This window comes from Barbus barbus (genome assembly GCF_936440315.1).
Source record: "Barbus barbus genome assembly, chromosome: 25".
In the NCBI taxonomy this organism is placed as follows: Eukaryota; Metazoa; Chordata; class Actinopteri; order Cypriniformes; family Cyprinidae; genus Barbus; species Barbus barbus.
In genome coordinates this window covers 20,655,391-20,676,697 of record NC_136753.1, presented here as the reverse complement: position 1 = coordinate 20,676,697, position 21,307 = coordinate 20,655,391, and the positions used below count along the sequence as shown (strand labels likewise).

At 39.0% G+C, this 21,307-nt stretch overlaps 1 protein-coding gene across 2 annotated transcripts in view; it reads right to left on the bottom strand.

Moving 5' to 3' along the window:
* Positions 1-17,784: 17,784 nt before the first annotated feature.
* The window catches only part of LOC306845356 (gamma-aminobutyric acid receptor subunit beta-3-like), a 67,716-nt gene continuing 64,193 nt past the window's right edge, over positions 17,785-21,307 (bottom strand). Inside the window, exon 11 of one of the 2 annotated variants that reach the window (XM_079378107.1) lies at positions 17,785-19,847. In XM_079378107.1, the coding sequence (XP_079234233.1) occupies positions 19,500-19,847 (348 nt within the window). In that variant the 3' untranslated portion in view covers positions 17,785-19,499. The remainder of the gene's footprint in view (positions 19,848-21,307) is intronic. The other variant, XM_079378108.1, reaches the window with a different exon arrangement.

The following is a 21,307-nucleotide window of genomic DNA, read 5'->3' as shown; positions in this document are numbered from 1 at the left end:
AAGGCTAAATTAGTCAAGGTAATGTCTATGAAAAAAAGCATGTCTGTGACCTCGTGTGTAAAGTAAAAACCTGCACATTTGTTACTTCCTAAAATGAGGATGAAACATTTATGAATAAAAGGCAGGAGGTGCGAGTAAGTGTGTAAGAGAAAAGACAAGGAGTGTAAGCGGGAAAATCTAGTTAATTATTTGTGAGCACTTTGTCTTCCACATATAATGGTTATGTGTGGATTTATAAACCTATAAATAAAGTAATATAGAAAAAGAGTGTATGATTTATTCATACTACATATTTTGTACTGTGTGCAATGGTAAAAGTATTTTACTACACTAGTACTCCCTCTCCTAACTGGTTTACAGTAAACTAATTATTTTACAGAACTGAACATGATATAATTTTATGATCAAGTTATAATATGTCAAATCATGTTAACAAATCATAATTTCTCTGGAGCTGAGTATTACAAAAATGAATATGCTTGTGTCGTAATTTTAAGTCTATGAAAGATTATACCAGACTTTCAGAAAACACTTAAATTGTATTAATTATGTATTATTATGCATTATTGTTATAATCATTATAATGGCAGAAATACTAAGAGGATTGTAACAAGGTTCTATTGTTAGTCATTACTCAGAAAGCGAATGACATTTTATAATATTCTGTTATAAGATTTTTAAAATATAAATATATATTTTGGTACTATTGTGTTTCCGATCATTGATTTTATTAAATATGATGGAATGCTCTTGAATTGACAAACCAACTAATATGTTTGTTGTTTGACCTCCAACAATAATGTCAGTTCTATGATGATGTCATTGAGGACCTATATAGCTTTTTTTAGTTAAAGCATAGAAAGTGAAATTGGACGCACACACACACACACACACACACACACACACACACACACACACACACACACACACGTGTATGTTTTTATACTGAACTAACTGTGTGTGCTATTGCCCTACACCAACCCTACACCTAAACTTAGCCCTCACAGGAGACTTTGTGCATTTTTAGATAAAAAAAAAAAAAACACCATTTAGTATGTTTTTTAAGCCTTTTGAATTACGGGGACATAGGCAGTGTCCTCATAAACCACCTTCATATTGTAATACCTCTATCATACCCATATCATTATACAAATTTGTGTCCTCATAAACCACATAAACATGCACACACACACACACACACACACACACACAAACAAACATATAAACTGATTATCAATATGATATGATATATGGTAGAGACACGAAAATGTACTGCATAAAAGGAATGACCCAAGAACGCATGGGCAGATAGTCATTCAATAAAAATTCTATGAGGAACTACTGGGATACATGCCAAATAATCATCTTTCCAGAAAACTCTGATGTTCTGATGACAGAGAGGGTCATGGGCAGGGGGCTGCATCCTGTTGTCCTTATAGGATTGGCAGTCCCAGTCCACCATGGCATAAAATCATTGGTTGATCTAGTGTGCATTTATGGATTTTCAAATTCCTAAGGATTGCATGGCAGGAATGGAGATCAGAGAGTGAGGAAATGGATGAAATTTCTCAGAGTAAATGCTTGTTCCAGAATGTTCTGCCTGATGGATTAGAGGTAAGGCTGTCTGACCGTTTAACCCCCAACCTCTTGTGGAGCTGATTGGTCAAGAAGGTTTCCTTTATTCCCCATGAGTCACTGATTCATTGCGGTTTGGTGAAGGTTGTGCTGTAGTCTGCCTCCACCATGGCTTCATATCTAAGGGGTGGCTCTTCTTGACAGATAACTATTTTTCATTCTGGCAGTCGGACTGATCAATTGGGCAGTGATTCAGTCCTTTTGGTCAGGGGATGAATGGAGGTGGTGATTAAATGCTTGACTCCAGGCCGTTTTCAAAACCCAGGTGGACCTCACCCACCGTCTAAGATGCTGTATAAACATTTTTGATGGAAGAAAATACAATCCTGAGTTACTTGAACTATGCATTCCATCCAGTATTTGTGTGTGATGCGTATTTGTTGTGCTCATTAGAATATTGAGACTTTAGCCTAACCAGATACTAATGTTTGAATCAACTGTGAGTCTTTTGTGAGTGTGGGATTTGAGGATTGTATTTTTGTTTTGTTAGTAGCTATTAATGCAGTAGCCACTCCTGAAATCATTTCAGTTATGAGTTATTTTTATATAATAATATAAAGGTATATTATTATATTTATTTATTATATATATAGATAATAAAGGTCAATTTTTGTATTTGTTCATATTCGTAATAATTCTAGCACCGATTATGCATCAATAAAAAGTTTTCAGTTCCATGTTTTAACAAAAAAACACTTTTACCATAGTGTATGATTTGTAAACTCATACATTGTGATTTGCATCACATAACCTGCTACATATGAATGGCTTTTCTGACGTAGTAAACTTGCTCGGTAGCTCACCTAGTACAGCACTGCAAAGTGCTCAAAAAGGGCATGGTTGCTTCGGTGAATGCATTTTATCCCACATTTTCATTTTGTTAACACTATAACAATTACTAGTTATAGATTATTCAACTGTTTAGTCAAAATTAGTCTCTAGGGGGTGCTATAACTTAACCTCATAACTCTGCAACCATTTTTTTTTCATTGATACTACCATATCTAAAAATACTAACATGTCATGCAATACTAGTCAGAATTATCACATTTTGGCCATGGTTTTTTACAAGATTAAATCAATTCAGAAGATTCCTCTTCTTAAAAGACTGATTCATTTTGAATTCGACATGGCTTCCCATGCAGGCAACTAAAAAGTATTGGGTGAAACAGCCCACATATGCAGGACTGTGCTCTGAGAACTTAAAAATAAATTTGGAAAGGTTCTGATATTTGAGAGCAATCATCCTTCTCTTTGTTATCCCATCTACTCGGACCCTGCTAATTGCCACTTGCTGCTAAATTTATTATAACTTTTTATGCATATCGAGTGCTAATGATTGCAAACAGAAATGACAATATTCAGTGAAGAGTGTGAATCCATTTGTATCAGCACATCAGTCAGTTGTGTGTGTGTGTTTTAAATAAAACACAGGCTTGTCCATGTTTCAGCATAAGATGTTTAAGACTTTTTGTTCTTGCTGAAAAAAAAATCACCCATCTGTCAAAGCTTACACTGGTTAAAAGTGAAAGGTGTCTGAATTGTTTTCATATATTTAGTTTGACTTTTCACAGAGCTGACACCAGCAGAGATGACAGACAGCAGCTTGTATAGTTCTCTTGTCAATGGGCTAATCTTCACCACCGCTGTGGCTTGCAAATCAAATACGGTGACTATGGCATGTTTGATGTCATGGCGCCTAGTTATGAGACACTTGAGAACCAATGATTTTTGATGTTACTGACGTCCAACCTGTGGCATGGGTGCCATATTCCATTTGAGAGCCACAGTGGAGGTGAATATTATCCATGAATACTTACATTTCTGTCTTATGAACTACTTTTCAAGTTCTTGAAAAAAACAACAACTCCTGTTTACTCATGCATGTTGTGTTCTGTACTATCAGTGTGTGTTTTACAACTAATGCTGAGAAAAGGCTTGAGCAGTGATGGGTAAAGCTAATTGTGCACATAATACTACAATTTACATTTTCATGAATCAAACATATGAGTGACCTAGCTGTCAGACTCCTCAAATAATTCCAGTGGCAGACCGCCTGCCACGTTTTGCATAAACAGCCATAATTTGACTCTCATTACAATTTTGTTTTTTATTATTTTGATTTATGAAGGAATTTGATGAGAATGTTTTCAATAAATATTTGTCAGTTTGGCTTCTAAGCTAAGTTTCACTGGAAAGGCAAATACTCCATTCACAACCGGACCCTGTTTTGGTATTCGTTTTCTGGAATCAACTCTAAAGCCACTAAAGGTTCTTCTTCAACCGTTTTTCTTTATTATCATGGTAAGCTCAGTTGTCCCCTACAGCGGTTCATTCATCACACCATGCCCGGGTAGTCTCTGATGGAGAAGTATTACTGTACAGTAGGGCTGTGCAATTAATCGAATTCAATTATCATGCGCATCTAGTCAGTAAAACCGGTTTCTTGATTAGTAGTAAATCGCCATCACCTGCTTTCAAATGGAGCGGGAATTACTACACACAACCGTAATTCACTGACAAGCTAGGCAATTTTGTGTTCATAATCGAAGGCGATTCGTCTGCGATTATGAACGTGATATTGCCTATCTTGTCGGTGAACTACGGCTCTGTGTAGTAATTCCCGCTCCATTTGAAAGCAGGTGATGGTGATTTACTGCCAATTACTGAACCCACTTTCGATTATCATGCATGATAATCAAATTCAATTTAATTGCACAGCCCTACTGTACAGGCCCCATCACAGGGTATTGACCATACAACATGGTCCTTGTCGCCCTTAAACAGCCTTCTGTCCTGCCTGGTTCTATCGTCTGAGTGGCCCAATGGTCAACACCATACTTGGCTTAGCTTCCTTATGACTGATTTTATTGGAGGGAATCTGTAACCTATGTGATCCTGAGAGATAAAGCACCCCTTTACTCTCTGAAGTGGTAGTCAACCATATAAACAATCCTGGAAAATTTGTTAATCATTTATCATGGTTGTGCAATATTCAAAATGAATGAATTGGAATCTGAATTGAATTTGCCAAAACTAACTATCTATCTATCTATCTATCTATCTATCTATCTATCTATCTATCTATCTATCTATCTATCTATCTATCTATCTATCTATCTATCTATCTATCTATCTATCTATCTATCTATCTATCTATCTATCTATCTATCTATCCAAAAATCATTAGGATATTAAGTAAAGATCATGTTCCATGAAGATATTTTGTAAATTTCCTACTGTAAATATATCAAAGCTTAATTTTTGATTAGTAATATACATTGCTAAGAACTTCATTTGGACAATTTTAAAGGCGATTTTCTCAATATTTAGAATTTTTTGCAGCCTCAGATTCCAGATTTTCAAATAGTTGTATCTCAGCCACTTAATTGACACTTAAGACTGGTTTTGTGGTCCAGGGTGACATATAGACAGAGGACAACACAAGAGTTACAAATTCTGACAGTGGATGAACATCCAGAAAACGATCAGGGTCAACAGCCTGGATGCTTGGTGGAAGGGTACAGAGGCAAAACCGAGGAAGAGGCATAAGAGGCCAAGGCCATATCAGATGAAATAAGGGCCACTATTGTGTACCATGTTGTCAATCATGGCCTTACGATGGCTGAAGGGTGCAGCTAAATATTGGGAGATCGACCATATCCTCAATAATTCACACATTTCGAAACAGTCTCTTTCAATCAATATCCCACATACAGTAATGTGTAAATTTGTACTTTTGAAATGGATATATGGCATACATAAGAAGCACAGCCTTCTGCATTTCAGTACAGTAACTCTCATCCAAACTGTTGTCATAGTTTACATCAGGTAATACTAACAGAGTGCAGTGTTATATTGACATTCATCTTGTTTGCGAACAATGACGCAAGGACTTTTCATTCTGATGGCATTGATATGTTCATTGACATAAATACTTACTTTTGAGAGATGAACTAAAGATTTTGAGGCTTTTGCAGGAAATCCATTGTGCGGTGCTGTTTGTACGAATTGTTTTGAGAAATGCACAAACTCCTTTGCAAATATTGAGGATGATTCGAGAAATGCACCAAAGTGACTGAGAAAAACTGTAGTAAAAGTGTTTATTTATATATTTTTAATTAAATATTGGATGTTTATCATACCCCTTGTTTTTTAAATTTAGATTAAATTTGTCAAATGCTTACTTACAAAATATAAAAACATTAGGAAAATTCATTTTTTGCAAATCTGAAAATGAATATCCATTTTCCATACTGTACATACACAACTAAATAAAAAAAGAAAAGAAAACAAGAGCAAGTATGTTTTGAACTTTGCTTTTAATAATAATACAAATAAATTTCTTTGTATTTCAGAACAATTTAATTTCAAATTAAAATTCAATTTGCCTTTTTAATTCATTTTTGTGGCCTCAATTTTAATTCAGAAATTTAATTTGAATTTAAATGTCGTTCTCAATTAAATTTTAAATGATGCTTTTACATATTTGTTTGGAATTTTATGTTGACGTTCCAGTTTTTTTATTTATTTTTATTTTATTTCCTGTGTTAATTTTGCAGTCCTTTGTAATTCAGTTTTTGATTGGTTCCTGATGTTTGTTTACCCAGGTGTGCCTTTTATTCCAATTACCCCTGTGTATTTGTACACATAGATCCTACTCTCCTCTGTTGCTGATTCACCATCATTACAAGTGCACATCTCCCTTATGTGCTCTTTTTCTCTTAAAGGAATAGTTCTTTCAAGGATATAAATTTAATCATTATTTCATCTTTTTTTTTTTTTTTACCAAGACTGTTTCTTTTCGTAGCACATTATAGCAACAGCTGTCATCATTACAACTGGGCGGTGCCATTGAAATCAACATTTACAGTATTCTTTGAGAGAACAAGAGGGCACAGCTTTCTGCTTGACCCCTGTTTGTGATTAATGACCTTCTTTAATGAACTGCCTCTGTTGCGATGCGTCCATTTCCCCTCAGGCCTCATTGTAAATTCTCCACCACCAGTTCTTCCATTTCCTCATTTAACATCGCTAATTTAGATTAATTACACATCCCTCAGTGCAAATATTCATGCAGCGCCTGTTATTAAGTCCAAAATCTACATTATTGGCATCCCTACAGCTCTCCTCTCATTGGCCTCCTACCTACAGGCACAGCTCAAGCCAATCACATTTAATATGGCCTTCTTTTGCTTCTCTTCTCTATTACCCGGAGGTGTGATCTTAGTGTGTGAAGGAAAACAGAAACATATAGTTTCATATAGTTATATAATCAACTATAAGAGTCAGGCTGAAGCCCTCTAGTGTGGTTTGCTCTGTCATCAGAACATTATCTAGTTGATGAGAAAGGCAAATAACAGTGTTTAACATGCAGATATTTCTAAATAAAGTGCCATAGTGCTGTGATCTCTGCTTGTGTGGGCACTCCGTTACCACAGGGATCTGTTTTTTTCCAGGAGGAAACTGCCTCGCATGGCACGAATCCCCATGGAGAGCGTTTCCCCTCACCGATGAAAATCAGATTCCTCATTTATATGCCAATTACTGAACAAATTAATACAGCAGCGTGAAAAATAATTCCGGCGAAGACGTCAGCGACTCCTGTTTGCTCAATCATATCTGTTATACTCCAAATAAACTAATTATAGATTGCGACCTTTTAGAGTATTCTTTGCAGCTGAAGGGCTAACGATTGATAATGCTTTTTAATTAACCACACATGCTAATTATGCTTCCCATGACATTTGCCACAACATCCACTGAAGCTGAGAGAGACATATGGAGCATATGTTTTCAGAAGGGATTCTACTGTGCTTATCGGTGCATTATGAAATTCAGAAATATACACCACGCAGAGATTGTTTTAAAGGGTATACTGGTATTTTGAATCACTCTAAACCTGTATTGGTTGTTGTATGCTTGATAAACATTTTGAAATATGAATCTTCAGTTTTGACCTGGCCATTTTGTTTTGCCATTATAGTACAAGCTGGAGTAACGTTGTATTTAACAATAAGATATGAAAGGCCATGCTATATGTTGAATATAGTCACGATTAATATAATATAACATGACGATACAACAATTCCCCATTCATATTAATTATTAATCTATCTATCTATCTATCTATCTATCTATCTATCTATCTATCTATCTATCTATCTATCTATCTATCTATCTATCTATCTATCTATCTATCTATCTATCTATCTATCTATCTATCTATCTATCTATCTATCTATCTATCTATCTATCTATCTATTTGTCATTCTGTCTGTCTATTTATTCATTCATAAATACAATTTTTATGTAAATATTTAATATTTATTTATACATGCACATTCTAAACTTCTGCATTTAGATGACATTTTCCACTACAGCGCTCACTAAGAGGTAATCCACAAATAATTTAATAACACTATTAAAATTATTTTTAGAAAATATGAAAATATTTTTTTTTCATACTGTACATTTATGATTATGTACAGTAATCATACAACTAACAACTAAATCATTTGTAGAATTTAAAACAACTGTTTTTTTTGTCAGTATTTTATTTTTAAGATGTATATAATAGTATAAATCATTGGGTCATCTGGGAAAATTTTAATGTCCATGCTTTTCTAACAAACAATAACAAAATATTATTCTTTGGCTGATTTGCAGTATACAAAGCAGCCAGGTGAGCAGATGTTTTGTGTCATCAATGTTATTATATCATTTTAGCATAGCTAAAACACTATATTAACCAGAAGTCAGTAATGCAAGTTCAAATGCAATCCTTGCCGAAACTAGCACAGTTTGTGACACTTTTATAGCTTCCAGATCTTTTATTTAACTGAAAACCCAAAACAGCTTAGTCAGAAATATATCAAATAAACAGGAAAAAAGTGTGCAGGGTGGGAACTCTGAGTATCGGACTATAATAAGATTCCTGTTCAAGCATGAAACCTATTAAGCGGTTGGAAGGATTTGCTCTTATTCACAAAATCTAAGATTTAATTTTTATGTTGCACTCCATTTCCTGACTGAACGACATGAAATGTCCCCTTTGACAGATTAGACAGAGTCAGCTTGCTTTAAAGGCAATATCCTGTACCAGAGAACATAGAACTGCTGTATACACAGTTATACTGTATGCTGCAATACTGTGCAATTCTGAATGTGCAACTCTATTGCATTAAAAGGCAACTGAGCTACATGCAGTATAAGCTTTCACAGTAATGATCTAATTATGATTATTTGTATGCTGAACATTTCTTAAACTTTGTTTTGTATTGAGTTCTAACTTGGGTCATTTTGTCCACATACCAGTAGGAAAGAAATGACTAAATTATATTTTATAATATCTCCATTGTTTCTTCCAGACAGCAATGCGATTAAACGCAGGACAATGGAGATTTTTGCTTATGATTCCTGCTTCTCAGATTTTTCTTCACATGTAACCTCCACAAGAATTTTCATAAGATCATATCACAACTGTGTGTTCAGATTTGCTAAGATCCCAATGTCTTGCTAAGATTTCATTTTGAACTCAAAAATCAAACAAAGATCAAATTTTGGGAGCTCTGCTATCCACATTCATTTTAGAGCTCTGTGCTCATGTCAAAATTTGATTCCATTTTCTGTTTGAAGGGACACATCTGAGAGAAAACTGGTGCTTGAACTATGATCATAAAGTCTACAATGTCTCCTGGGCAGTGAAAGAACAATACAAATGGCCTCTTGTGACAATCTAATCCACACACACACACACACACACACATGTTGGTTTTTGTGGTTTATGGGTACTCTCCATAGGCGTAATGGTTTTTATACTGAACAAACTGTGTGTGCTATTGCCCTACACCAACCCTACACCTAAACTTAGCCCTCACAGGAGACTTTGTGCATTTTTAGATTTTCAAAAAAACACCATTTAGTATGTTTTTTAAGCCTTTTGAATTATGGGGACATAGGCAGTGTCCTCATAAACCACCTTCATATTGTAATACCTCTATCATACCCATGTCATTATACAAATTTGTGTCCTCATAAACCACATAAACATGCACACACACACACACACACACACACACACACACACACACACACACAAGTGTGTGTTTTCTCACCTATTTTTCTGAAGTTCATGACCTTTAATTAGAATTAAAGCAGTCCAGAGTTTTTTTTTTCGTTTCTTTTTATATGTATGTAGACTAAAAGCTAGAAAATGTCACATTTTAGGGGATTCCCCATCTTTTTATTCCCCTTTTTGGTCATTTTCAATGTTGACATGGAATAGTTTGTCCAAAAATAAAATAAAAAAATTATCAGTAAAGTTTTATTCAGCAAGGATGCATTAAATTGATCAAAATGTGACAGCAAAGGCATTTGTAATGTTACAAAAGATTTTGGTTTCAAATAAGTGTCGATCTTTTGAACATTCATCAAAGGATCCTTAAAAAATCATCATGGTTTCCACAACAAAATTAAGCAGCAGGAACAGTTCTTTTTATATTATTTCACATACTGTTTTTACTGTATGTTTATTTAATAAATACAGCTTTGGCAAGAGACTTTCAGAAACATTAAAAACTTCATTATTGCAAACTTTTGACAGGTAGTGAATATGATAAATTTGTGTGAGGGACAGAATAAAATATAATTATTATTTGTGGCTGATGGAGCTTCCCATTTCTGGGTCACACCTACATGGGGACCTGCAGTGATGGTACCTTAACAATTAGACATCAGTCTACTGTGACAGATAAAACATGAGACAGATTGAGCAGTTTACAGCTGGATTTTATAGCTTCAGGATCAGGGGGTTTCATTTTAATAATGATCATACCTCTTCTGAAGTCTCATGTCTCAAAGCCTCAATGCATTGCAGTTTTTTTTGCCATTTATCACAAGAACGATTTCAAAAAGATGATCATTACAGGAAAAAAAAAATGAATCAATGAGCCAGAATCTGCTGCCCAATGCTGATCCATGTTATTTTTGATAAAGATAAAATGATACGCCTTAAAGATCCTGTTTTATATCCCCATTAGTTAGGTGGCAGGGGAAAGATCAGATTAAAAATCTATTAGGAACCAACTCATGGGATTCATTAGAGGAGAACTTGTTCTGCTTACAAGTGCATTTTCTACTTTAATTAGTAATACCTGCTAAAATGAAGTTATCATCCCTTTTCAAATGAGTTGAGGGTAATAAATCACGTGCATACATGTCAACGTGCCCTTTCATGTCCACACAATGCCATAGTGTCTGTATGTGTGTTGTGCATGTGCGTGTGTGTTCAGTGTAGCTAGTGATTTTTAGTTATTTTTATGTTTACGTTGGTTCATATAATTTGCATAATTACAAATTTGCTGTAATTTGAGATATGAATGATGGAGACTGACCTGTCTTTGTTATGCAGTGAGCAGGCTATTTCATCTAAATCTATCTTCACAGCATTTCATAGCAGAAGCTGGGAGGATGGATATTTATTTTGCGGTGATGAATGATCATGCAAAAAACAAGCAAATGAAAGTAGACAAGCCCACAACATTATAGAAATGAGCAACAAAACAAGACAGTTTAACCTCAAGTGATGTAACAAATTAAACTGAAATATATAAAGTCTTAAAAAAAATCAAAAGGGGGTTCAGTGATTAGTTACAGTTACTTAGAAAAAATGTGTAATTACATTACAGTTACTTATGAAAATGTATGATTACGAAAGGGGGTTACATCTGAATATTTTCACACATATACAGATTTGATTGATTTTTTTTTTTTTTTTTCAAATAGCATTGACTGCTTTAACCAGTGACACCAGTCACACCAGTGTTTCAGGAGTTTAGGACACAGAATAGGACACATGCTTATTTGATAACTGTTTTATTTCCTTTTTGGGTTTATATGGGTTTAAGTTTGATATATCTGCTTTTTTTTTTAAGATTAACTGTTTTATTCCAAAGCATTATTAGATGCCAGTGTTTACTGTCATGGCTATGCAAAGATTTAATTTCAAAAACAGTATCATAGCTATTAAACTATATTTTGCTATGATTTTAACCTGTATTTAACCTCAGAACAATCTCAAAGTAAAAAGAGGTGTGGCTAATTTTGTGGTGGCTGTGTTTTAAAATTACAATTAAAGTGATGAAGGATTTTGAGAGTCTGATAGTAATCATAGTTGAGTCCTGTAAGGTTAACACTGCCTGCTTTAAATGTTTCAAAATGTTCAGTAGTTGAAAAAATGCATTAGAAATTTAGGAGAGTAATCAAAAGTAATCAAATTTAATCAGCTACATCAATTGAAATAGTTACACCACATAATACATTTTAAATAGAGTAATTTGTAATCTGTAACCTAATGCATTTCCAGAGTAACCTTCCCAACACTGTTCATAAGTAATATGAGAGCACTGTCTTTAATTGTCTAAAGTCTTTGATGAAAAATAAAAACAATGAGAGCCAATCAGAATCCATCCTGATTTAAAGAGCTGACCATTTAAAGTGGCAGGACATTAAAAAAGAAAAGTCGTGACGTATTGTCATTGTTTATTAAGCAAGCTTATAAACATAACGTTATTGTGTGTTGATGTGTACGCTAATATAGTTATCTATCTGTATTTGAACGGGCACTTAGTGTGAAGAACATTTTAATAATCTATAGAAAGCTCGTTAAAGGTTATAGGTGCTATGTTAAAGGTTCTTCGTGGAACCACAGATGCCATAAAGAACCTTTATTTTTCAGTGTAGGTTACATGCTACAGGTAAAGGGGATCAAATAAAATAATATAAACTAAAGTAAGTCTAACTTTGAACTCACTTGCATTTGAGGCTTTTTCACACAGATGAGTCATATTATTCTGATTGACAATTAGCAGTGTGTGTTATAAAATATGGATGACAATTAGCACTTTGATATGTGATGTGAGATTTTATGGCTACGTGTAGCAACTAAAAGAGGTCTGTAGAGGTCAAATAGGAGTCACCCAGTCAGCAAAATGTAAACCGAAAAACAATTATGAAACATAAGTATCAACCTAGTGCTTTCCCCATCACATACACGGCGTCCTTCAGATGACTGATGGCGAACTGATGAATCACTCGTTAAGAACTTGTTCAGCTATATTGGCAAGATATGATCCGAGCAGCACTGCTGTTTCCACATGGCCGCTGATTAATACATCTATTAAATGATAGCAGTCACATGTGCCAGTAACATTAGTCATGTTTATGATGTCTAACCCTTTATGTTCATCTCAGCTTGCTTTAGAAGCACTGCAGATGGGGGAGGGCTCGTCTGTTTTCTTCAGAAATGCAGGTTGGAGTTTGATGGTTTTATTGGCATTAGGACATGTTCTCAAAAATAGTCTCCTTTAAGATTTTTTTAATTTCCCCCCCAGTTTCTGTTATTATAGTGTCAGATACTGTATTTATTCCCAACACTGCTCAAACCCAATAAGATAGAGTTTGTATTCAGTTATTATTCCCCTCACACTGCCTTTGAATTACTATTAAATTGGATGCATGATGGAGTGTTGTGCTCAGGATTTGCAAACCTGATGCAAGCTTGTCCAATCTGCCCTCTCTAAAGACTTGATAAAACGGTTTAAAAACAAAATAAAAAAAAAAAAAAAGTAAATGAATTACCTTCTCACAGGCTGGGCTCACCAGGATGACAGAAAATGTATGAAACAAAAAATAAACACAGAACACTCCCTGCCTGCCATTGGTCAGTCAAACAGATAGTACCGCCCCAAACTCACATCATTGGTTGAGAAAATAATATGTGTTGGGTGGACAGGCTGCTCAAACAACAGAAATATTTTGATAGTGCCAGTGTTTATTCATGTGATGCAAGAGAAATCGAGAAATCAACCTACAATTGATTTACATTGTCACGGGGTGAGGAATCACACGACAGGGAAAGGCAGGTTAAATGATTTATAAGGAGAAGTGCAACAAAGGGAGAAAAAGTCCCTGTGGGTGCTCCGGTGCGGTGAGTGTCTTCTTGCCCCCCCCCCCCAAGCGTTGTCCTGTCGATATTGTGAGATAGTAGGGGAAATTTAGGGGGTGAGTGGGGAGTGACCCCCAACAGACATGTGAAAGCTGCCCACATCCGAGAGAGACCATCAGCGTTGGCGTTCGCGGCTCCAGACCGATGACGCACAACGAAGTGGAAGTCCTGGAGTGCGAGGAACCATCGGGTCACCCTGGCATTGGTGTCCTTAGCGCGAGCCATCCATTGAAGGGGTGCGTGGTCAGTGACCAGGGTGAACTTCCGGCCCAGGAGGTAGTACGCAGCTCCAGGACTGCCCACTTGATGGCCAGGGCCTCCTTTTCCACCGCAGCGTAGTTTCTCTCGGCCGGGGTCAGCTTCCTGCTAATATAAATGACAGGATGGTCCTCACCTTCCTGGATCTGTGACAGGACGGCTTCCAGTCTCGTATCGGAGGCATCTGTCTGCAGCAGGAAGGGGCAGCTAAAGTCCGGGGCTCGGAGGATTGGTGCCGAGGTGAGGGTCCCTTTTACCTTCTGGAAGGCTTCTTCCGCTGCTGGTGTCCACAGTACCTTCTCCGGCTGCCCCTTCCTGGTCAGGTCTGTCAGGGAGGCGGCTAAAGAGGAGAAGTTAGGGATGAAGCAGCGATAGTATCCTGCCAACCCTAAAAAGGCTCGTACCTGGGCTTTGGTTTCGGGTCTCGGGGCATACTGCCTCCACCTTCTTCTCCTGTGGCCGAATGATGCCCCGTCCGACTTGGAAACCCAGGTACTTCGCCTCGGAGAGTGCAAGGTGGCACTTGCGAGGGTTGGCAGTGAGCCCAGCCTTCTGGAGCTCCAAATGATCCCCCTCCCGTCACCTGTTGGAAGACGTCATAGAAGAGGTTAGTATTTTGGGAGGGGGACTCACCATCTCTCCCGCTGTCTGAGGCCAAAAGAACGGGGTGCTGGCGAGGTCCTTTCATGGGCCTCCGTCTCTGGCGGCCCCCTCGGGGGCTGGCAGACTGTGTTGCGGTGGCCAGTAGTAGGTCAATCCCGGGCCAGTCTCTCCCGATCAACACGGGCACGGGAAGATCCTTCACGACCCCGACTTCTACGGGCCAGGTGATGGACACGGCCGAAATGGTCACTCTGCGAGCGGGCACTTGTCGGGTGTCCCGTGGACACATGTTATGGGGAGGAAGGTTTTATACTCCATATGTGGAGCGAGAATGTGAGACTGCACCAGACTGACCACACTGCCAGAATCCAGGATGGCCCGAAACGGCTTCCCGTTAACTTTCACATCCACTTCCGGAGCGCCAACCGGTAGGTCGCGGTGTACAATGCAGCCTGCCAGCCAAGTCCATGCGGGAAGCGCGGGAGCCTCTGTGGGCATGGGCTCGAGGAAGCCCCCTCCAGTAACCAGTGTTACGCGAGTGGCGTGAGTTCAGCGGCTTGGGCACGGGCTGGCAGACGGGGCTTATATTCCCACTCGTGGAAGTACTGCGCGGCACAGATAGGGGATAACCCTAGGCGGGCGAGGATCTCTTTCTTAACCTCCCCATACTGATCGGCGGAGGCGGTGGGAAGAGCAAAGAATGTGCGCTGAGTCAGCAGAGGAGCCAGCGCCCGTGCCCAATCGTCTGGATGCCACCCCTCAGAGGTTGCTGTTGTTTCAAACATCTGTAGGAAGGTTTCCACTTCATCATGAGTGGTCATTTTGGGGAGCAGTTTAGTGGCTTGCACTCGGGGGTCCGGCAGTGGAACGCGTTGAGCGGCGGCGGCAGCTTGCTGAGCCGCGAGCCCTTGCTCCGTCTCTCCCTGACGGGTAGCGAGGTGCTCAACAATCTGTTGCTGGCGGATGCTAACTTCAGTGAGCCGCTGGAGGATTTCGTCCATGTTGGGGAGGAGCGCTCGCCTGAAACAAAAAAAAAGGAAAACAAAGGAAACAAAAGATGAGGTCAAGGAAATCGCTTGTCGGTGATTCCTCACGAATCTGGCTGCATTCTCCACCAGTGTCACAGGGTGAGGAATCACACGACAGGGAAGGCAGGTTAAAAGCCCCGGAGGGTGGCTTTATTTATAAGGAGAAGTGCAACAAAGGGGGAAAAAGTCCCTGTGGGTGCTCCAGTGCGGTGAGTGTCTTCTTCCTTCTTTCCCAGTGCAGTGAATTCCGTGCTGTGCTCCAGTGGGGCTGGTCGGTCACATGCTGCTGTCTGTGGGAGACATGAGAGGGCGGGTTAGTGCTTGGTCTCATGGAGAAGTCTCCCTGTGTGTTGGGCTTGCGTGGCTTATGTAGCTGCCGTGTGATGAGCCGTAGCTGTGACCGATCAGCCTGTGATGAGGATGGACAGGTGTTCCTCGCTCGTTTCCAGGGCAACGCTGATGAAGCTTCGGGACGCTCGTCACAACATGTTTCTGCGTATTAATTAGGAGGATAGGAGGAAGTAGCCTATTTTAACATCGATACATAACCAAATATGTAACACTCTCTGTAATTTTAAATCATGAACTGTATGACGAGAAACGCAATTATAAGCAAAATAAAACAATAATAAGATTTTTTCTTGGCATTAATAACATTATTATTAACAAAAACTATAAATGTCGTTTTGTTGCTTTTAACGTGGAGTGGAAGATCAACCACCCAGGGGGATGCTGAGGATCCGGGGGGCCAGGGTGGAGCCGAGGGCTCTGGTGACCGAGGTGGAGATCCAGAGATCCGCGGCGGAGCCAGAGCGACTGAGGACCAAGGTGGAGTGGGCGGGAGGGAGGAAGGAGCCCAACGGAGCCAGTGGGACGGAGCGACGAGGTGCAACCGGGGAGCGGAGTTGCACCCCACCATCTGAGACAATGGTGGGTTGACGCCCGACCAAGGCGGAGCTGAAGGGATGAGGGAGCCCGGTGGATCGATGGGTGACGGTGGAGGCGAGGGAGCTAGGAGCCGAGGTGGAGCCGCTGGGTCTATGGGCCAAGGCGGAGTCTGGGCCTCGGAGGCTGGAGGTGAGGGATACTCCGACCACTGCGATGCTGTAGGACGGCAGTCCCATGGATCTTGCACCGTATAGATGGTGGGCTGAGGGCGAGCAGAGGGATGCCAGATGACAGGAGGAGGCAGGATCGGGTGGGAGGGCGGGAATTTATGAGCTTCCGGGCTTTCAGGGCTAAGCTCAGGATCGGGAGCCCTCTCTGGGCCGGACATGGGAACAGGGGTGACAAAGGGCTCCGAGGAAGGAGGGAGTAGAGGGAGCAGGTCAGCCTCCCTGTCAATCAAGTATTTTTCCGCCTCTCCTCTATCCAGGTCCATCATAAGCTCACCTTCAGCCACGGTGCAGAGCTCCTCTCCACACTCACACCGTCCACAGATTTCTCCCTCATAATTGCCGTTGCAGCCAGTTCACGCACCTGGTCTGACGGGTTGGGCTCTACTTCAGGGGCAGTAATGTGCTCTCTGTCATCGGTGGGCTTGGGCAGATGCTCCGCACCGAGGGGAGATGGTGGGCTGGGCACTGGGTCTGGAGTGGATCTGACGAGATCATCCTCAGGAGATAAAGGTGAAAGCTGATCCGTTTCTCCCCAGAATCCACTCCACAGGCAGCGAAATCCGCTCGAGGACCATCTTCGGACGATGCCGCTCTGCACACGATGTTTAGACTGGCGTCATAGAATGCACAGAGCGCGTCTTCCGGGTAGCTGGCGGTGTTAGCTAAGAGCAGGAACAGTCTCGTATGGTCCTCGAGCGATCTCTCCCCCTGCTCCAGCAGGAGGAGGAGATATTCCGGGCGAAGGAGGGTATCCATGAAGGAACACACAACGGAAACAAAAACACTGAGGCTGGCTTGCTTTGCATGGTTGGTTCACACGCTACTGCCTATAAGTTCTTGCCCAACCCCAAAAAACATCAGTAAAACCACTGTTTAAACAACATTTCATAAGATTTTACGTTTACCATAGGAAAGTCATTCCAGTGTCTATAGCTTGTCAGTTATAGTTTGATATTTTTTCCCATTTATTTTTAAAGCATTCCTCTTCCCAGTACTTGGACTCATAAATACGTGCCCTACTTAAAATGATAGGAAGGAGGTATGCATAATTGTATGCGCAATGATGTTGATAATGACAACAATTAAAATATATTAAAAACACCTCATCAGAATTTGAAATAAGGCAAAACCAATTACTTGAAAGAGTAAAGTTTATTCCATTTTCTCATATTGTCCTCAGGACATTCAGCCCTCATTTATCTAATCATTTAAACACATTTCTTAAATAGAGATCTGGTGATTTGTGGGGTTGACTGTACATAATAAAACCTCAAGACGTGAATATTAGAAAAAAAGAAAGAAAGCAATGGGTCACATGTGTGGATTGTGGGTTATATATTTACAACATACAATAGAAGAGGGAAGAAAAGTAATCAAAGAATTAATGAGCATCTACTGACACAATACAACTGCAAAGCAACCTGTTAAAATGACATGTTAACAGCACACACGGGATATTTTAAAGAGATTTATAAATATATTTAGATGATTTGCAAGCACGAGTATACAACATTACTCTCAACCAGACAGCAGTTTTCAGCCCCTGAAGAAGAGTAAGTGCATGTGACCAGTAGTAAAGAAATCTCCCAAAACAAAATCATATATCAGTGTAGAATCTCTAAATGCAAACAATATCATGCTGTCTAAATCTATGTAATCATTGTTGCTGTACACAAGGATATAATACAAATGAATCACAACAAATATGATGTGAATTCTGACAATCAGAAAAATTTGGGTCATTTTCATGTTGGACGAGAACCTGAGACAAGTTGTGTATTGATGCCAACGCATAATTCCCTCAAATGCATTACGAGCTTTTCCATTTACCTTCAACGAAAATAACCCTCACAGGAAGGGAAGGAAATGAAGTGATGTGTTGTAAATGGGCCATATGATGTTTACATAAGGCCCACAATGATATCTGAAATGACTCAGGCATTCTTTAAAAAAATGGAGGGGAATAAAACACCCAAACCTCTCGCTTGAAAATCATACAGTAATGCTACACATCTACTAACAAAAAGCAAAACAAGTCAGGATTGTTCGTCTACTTATGCTTGATGTGCATGATGGCATCGTGGAAATCCTTTGCAGGCCCTGATTTAAATACTCCACATTTGCAGTGTTTTTTTTTTTTTTTTTCTTCATTTTGATATCCTTGGAATGAGATAAGTGTACAATTATTATCTTATCTTACATGTACTGAAGCACTTTACATGATTGCGAAAAGAGTGGCATATAATCATATCAACCCAAGGCGGATGGAAATCATGTTCCAAAAGCATATCATAACAAGATTATATACAAACTTTGTCTAAATAAGAGCATAACAGCAACGTTTAGTGCAGCTGATGTTTACATAGCAAGCTTTGAAACTGAAGACATGATTTGACCTACAACCCTTGTTATATTGCATTTCCACAACTATATAAACTCCTGCGCTCCAACCATAAAGATTTATTGGCATTTGCAATTAGCATCTTTCAATCAGAATAACACAGCAACATCTACAAATTAAAAACAGTTCTGAGTGCATCATGCGGAAGTCCTGTGGCTTCAAAAATTGCAACATTGTACAGAGATAGTCTTTAGAAAACCGATTTTGAGCATGTGTGAATGGGAATGTGAGTACATACGTACTGTATGTGAGAATGGGTTTTGGTGCAGGGAGCATTCCTTCTAAACCCTTCACAACATCGCAAAGGTTCAATTGTAGAAAACCTCGATATATATATATGGCGCGTAAGTACGTCCCATAAAAGTCAGAGCAAAAAAAAAAGTCTCTATTTTCCACTTGGCAACATGAAAAAATTGTGAAGGGGCAAAAAATCCATTGATGTCTCAGGCCTAATTCACATAATACAGCCAGTAGATCAAGTTGAAAAGAGAGAAAGCTGAGGGAAATATTATCCGTGACCATCGATCGATGGCATTGACGTCTGTGAGGTCAGGGATTTTGATTTTGAGCTGGGAGGAGCGTCTGCGTAGCCGCGGTTTCTTGGGATGTGCGTTCCTGTCCATGCTGTGGCGGCCATCGGGCCGTGCTGCGCTCTGTTTACGATACTGGATCCCTGAGTTATCGAACACCATTGAAGTGGAGTTGCGAGCCTCGCTGACGCTGGTGGTGATCTCGTTCCCAGCCACCTCATTGTGGATCTCCAGAGTGGTCAGAAGGATATTTCCCTGGGAGTCCACCTGCAAGCAGAGACAATCCTGGTTACCACATTTTTCTTTAACTAAATAAATCCTACTGTATTATATTTGATAAGCAAATTTCTAAGGCCATGATCAATACTCATCAGGCTTTAAAGGGTTAAATAAACTGAACGGAATAAACAGTGATATAAAAAGGAAGTTATTCTATAAAGCTCCCAAAAGACATTATCAAAGCAAGGAAGCGTTTTTTAAAAAGTGGGGATTTGATGAATGAAGAGAGGTTAGTTAGACGAGTTACAATGGAGGTGAGTGCCTCATGTGTTCTTTGCACAAAAGTAAAAGACAACTAGCTTCATATGGACATATTTTATCACAGTGTTGTCATTTGAATAAGATTCTTCAGTTACATTATGTAACCACTATATGGAATGCTCACAAGAAAAAATAATAATGGTATATATTAAAGCACTGCCATAGACACATGCCCCAGACATTAATTACTGCTGAAGTGCTAGGCTCTCCAGTATAGAATACGGAATTGAACAGCACTCATTTTACAATCAAACACGCTAATGCATCATTATAGCAACAATATGATAATGAGACGCTCTAAACAAGCCACAATTTCAAAAAGTAATATTCAGTAAAATTAGGTTGTACAATTGTAATCTCAAATCATAACTAGGTTGCGTAAATTGGTAACCTCACAAGGATCATAATAGAAAGTAGAAGTTTTCATCTATAAGGTGAAGGTTTGAAACTGCAATGTAACCTGAACAATGTAAAAGCCCCAAAAAAGCAATATATTTGTCATATTCTAATTTAATCAATAAAAAGACGTTTGTTTATTGTATTGTGCACACACAGAATACAATTAATGTGGATTAATTAAAATAACGGTATAAAACAAGGGGAAAAAATGCTAAATGATAAAAGTAATTGCTATTGTACAGAAAAACAAGTTCAGGGCTGCGTTTCCCGATAACGGTGTCTCTTAACGGGTACACCTTAACTAGGGGTATACATTTCCTTGGTGCGCTCCCCGAACTATACCTTAGGATGTTGCTTAAGGTAAACCTTCTTACGTGTGACGTTAGCAGGTGCTGACCGTGGCGGTGGTGCTGAATAGGTTGATATAGATGGCTCGAGAATCGATTGTTCACTATATACAGGAGCTCCTAGCGTTATAGAGTGGGTAAAGTATTGAGAAAGCGATGTTCATTATGAAGAAGCACTTTAGAAATAGTAGAAATTGCATTTATCGGGGCTCACTGCATTAATAAAATAATCCAAATTGCAAACTAAATGCAACCTTGGATATCATATATATATATATATATATACGTATATGCTGTGCATGAATAATTTTGCAAGTGTGCGAACCCGTAACCTCCCGGCCAAAAGTAGGCTATTCTGCCTTAACCAGCTACATTAACTGGATGTTTGACTTCGCTTGCTTTTGAAAGGGTTATTTGTATTATCATGTTCATGTGTATTAT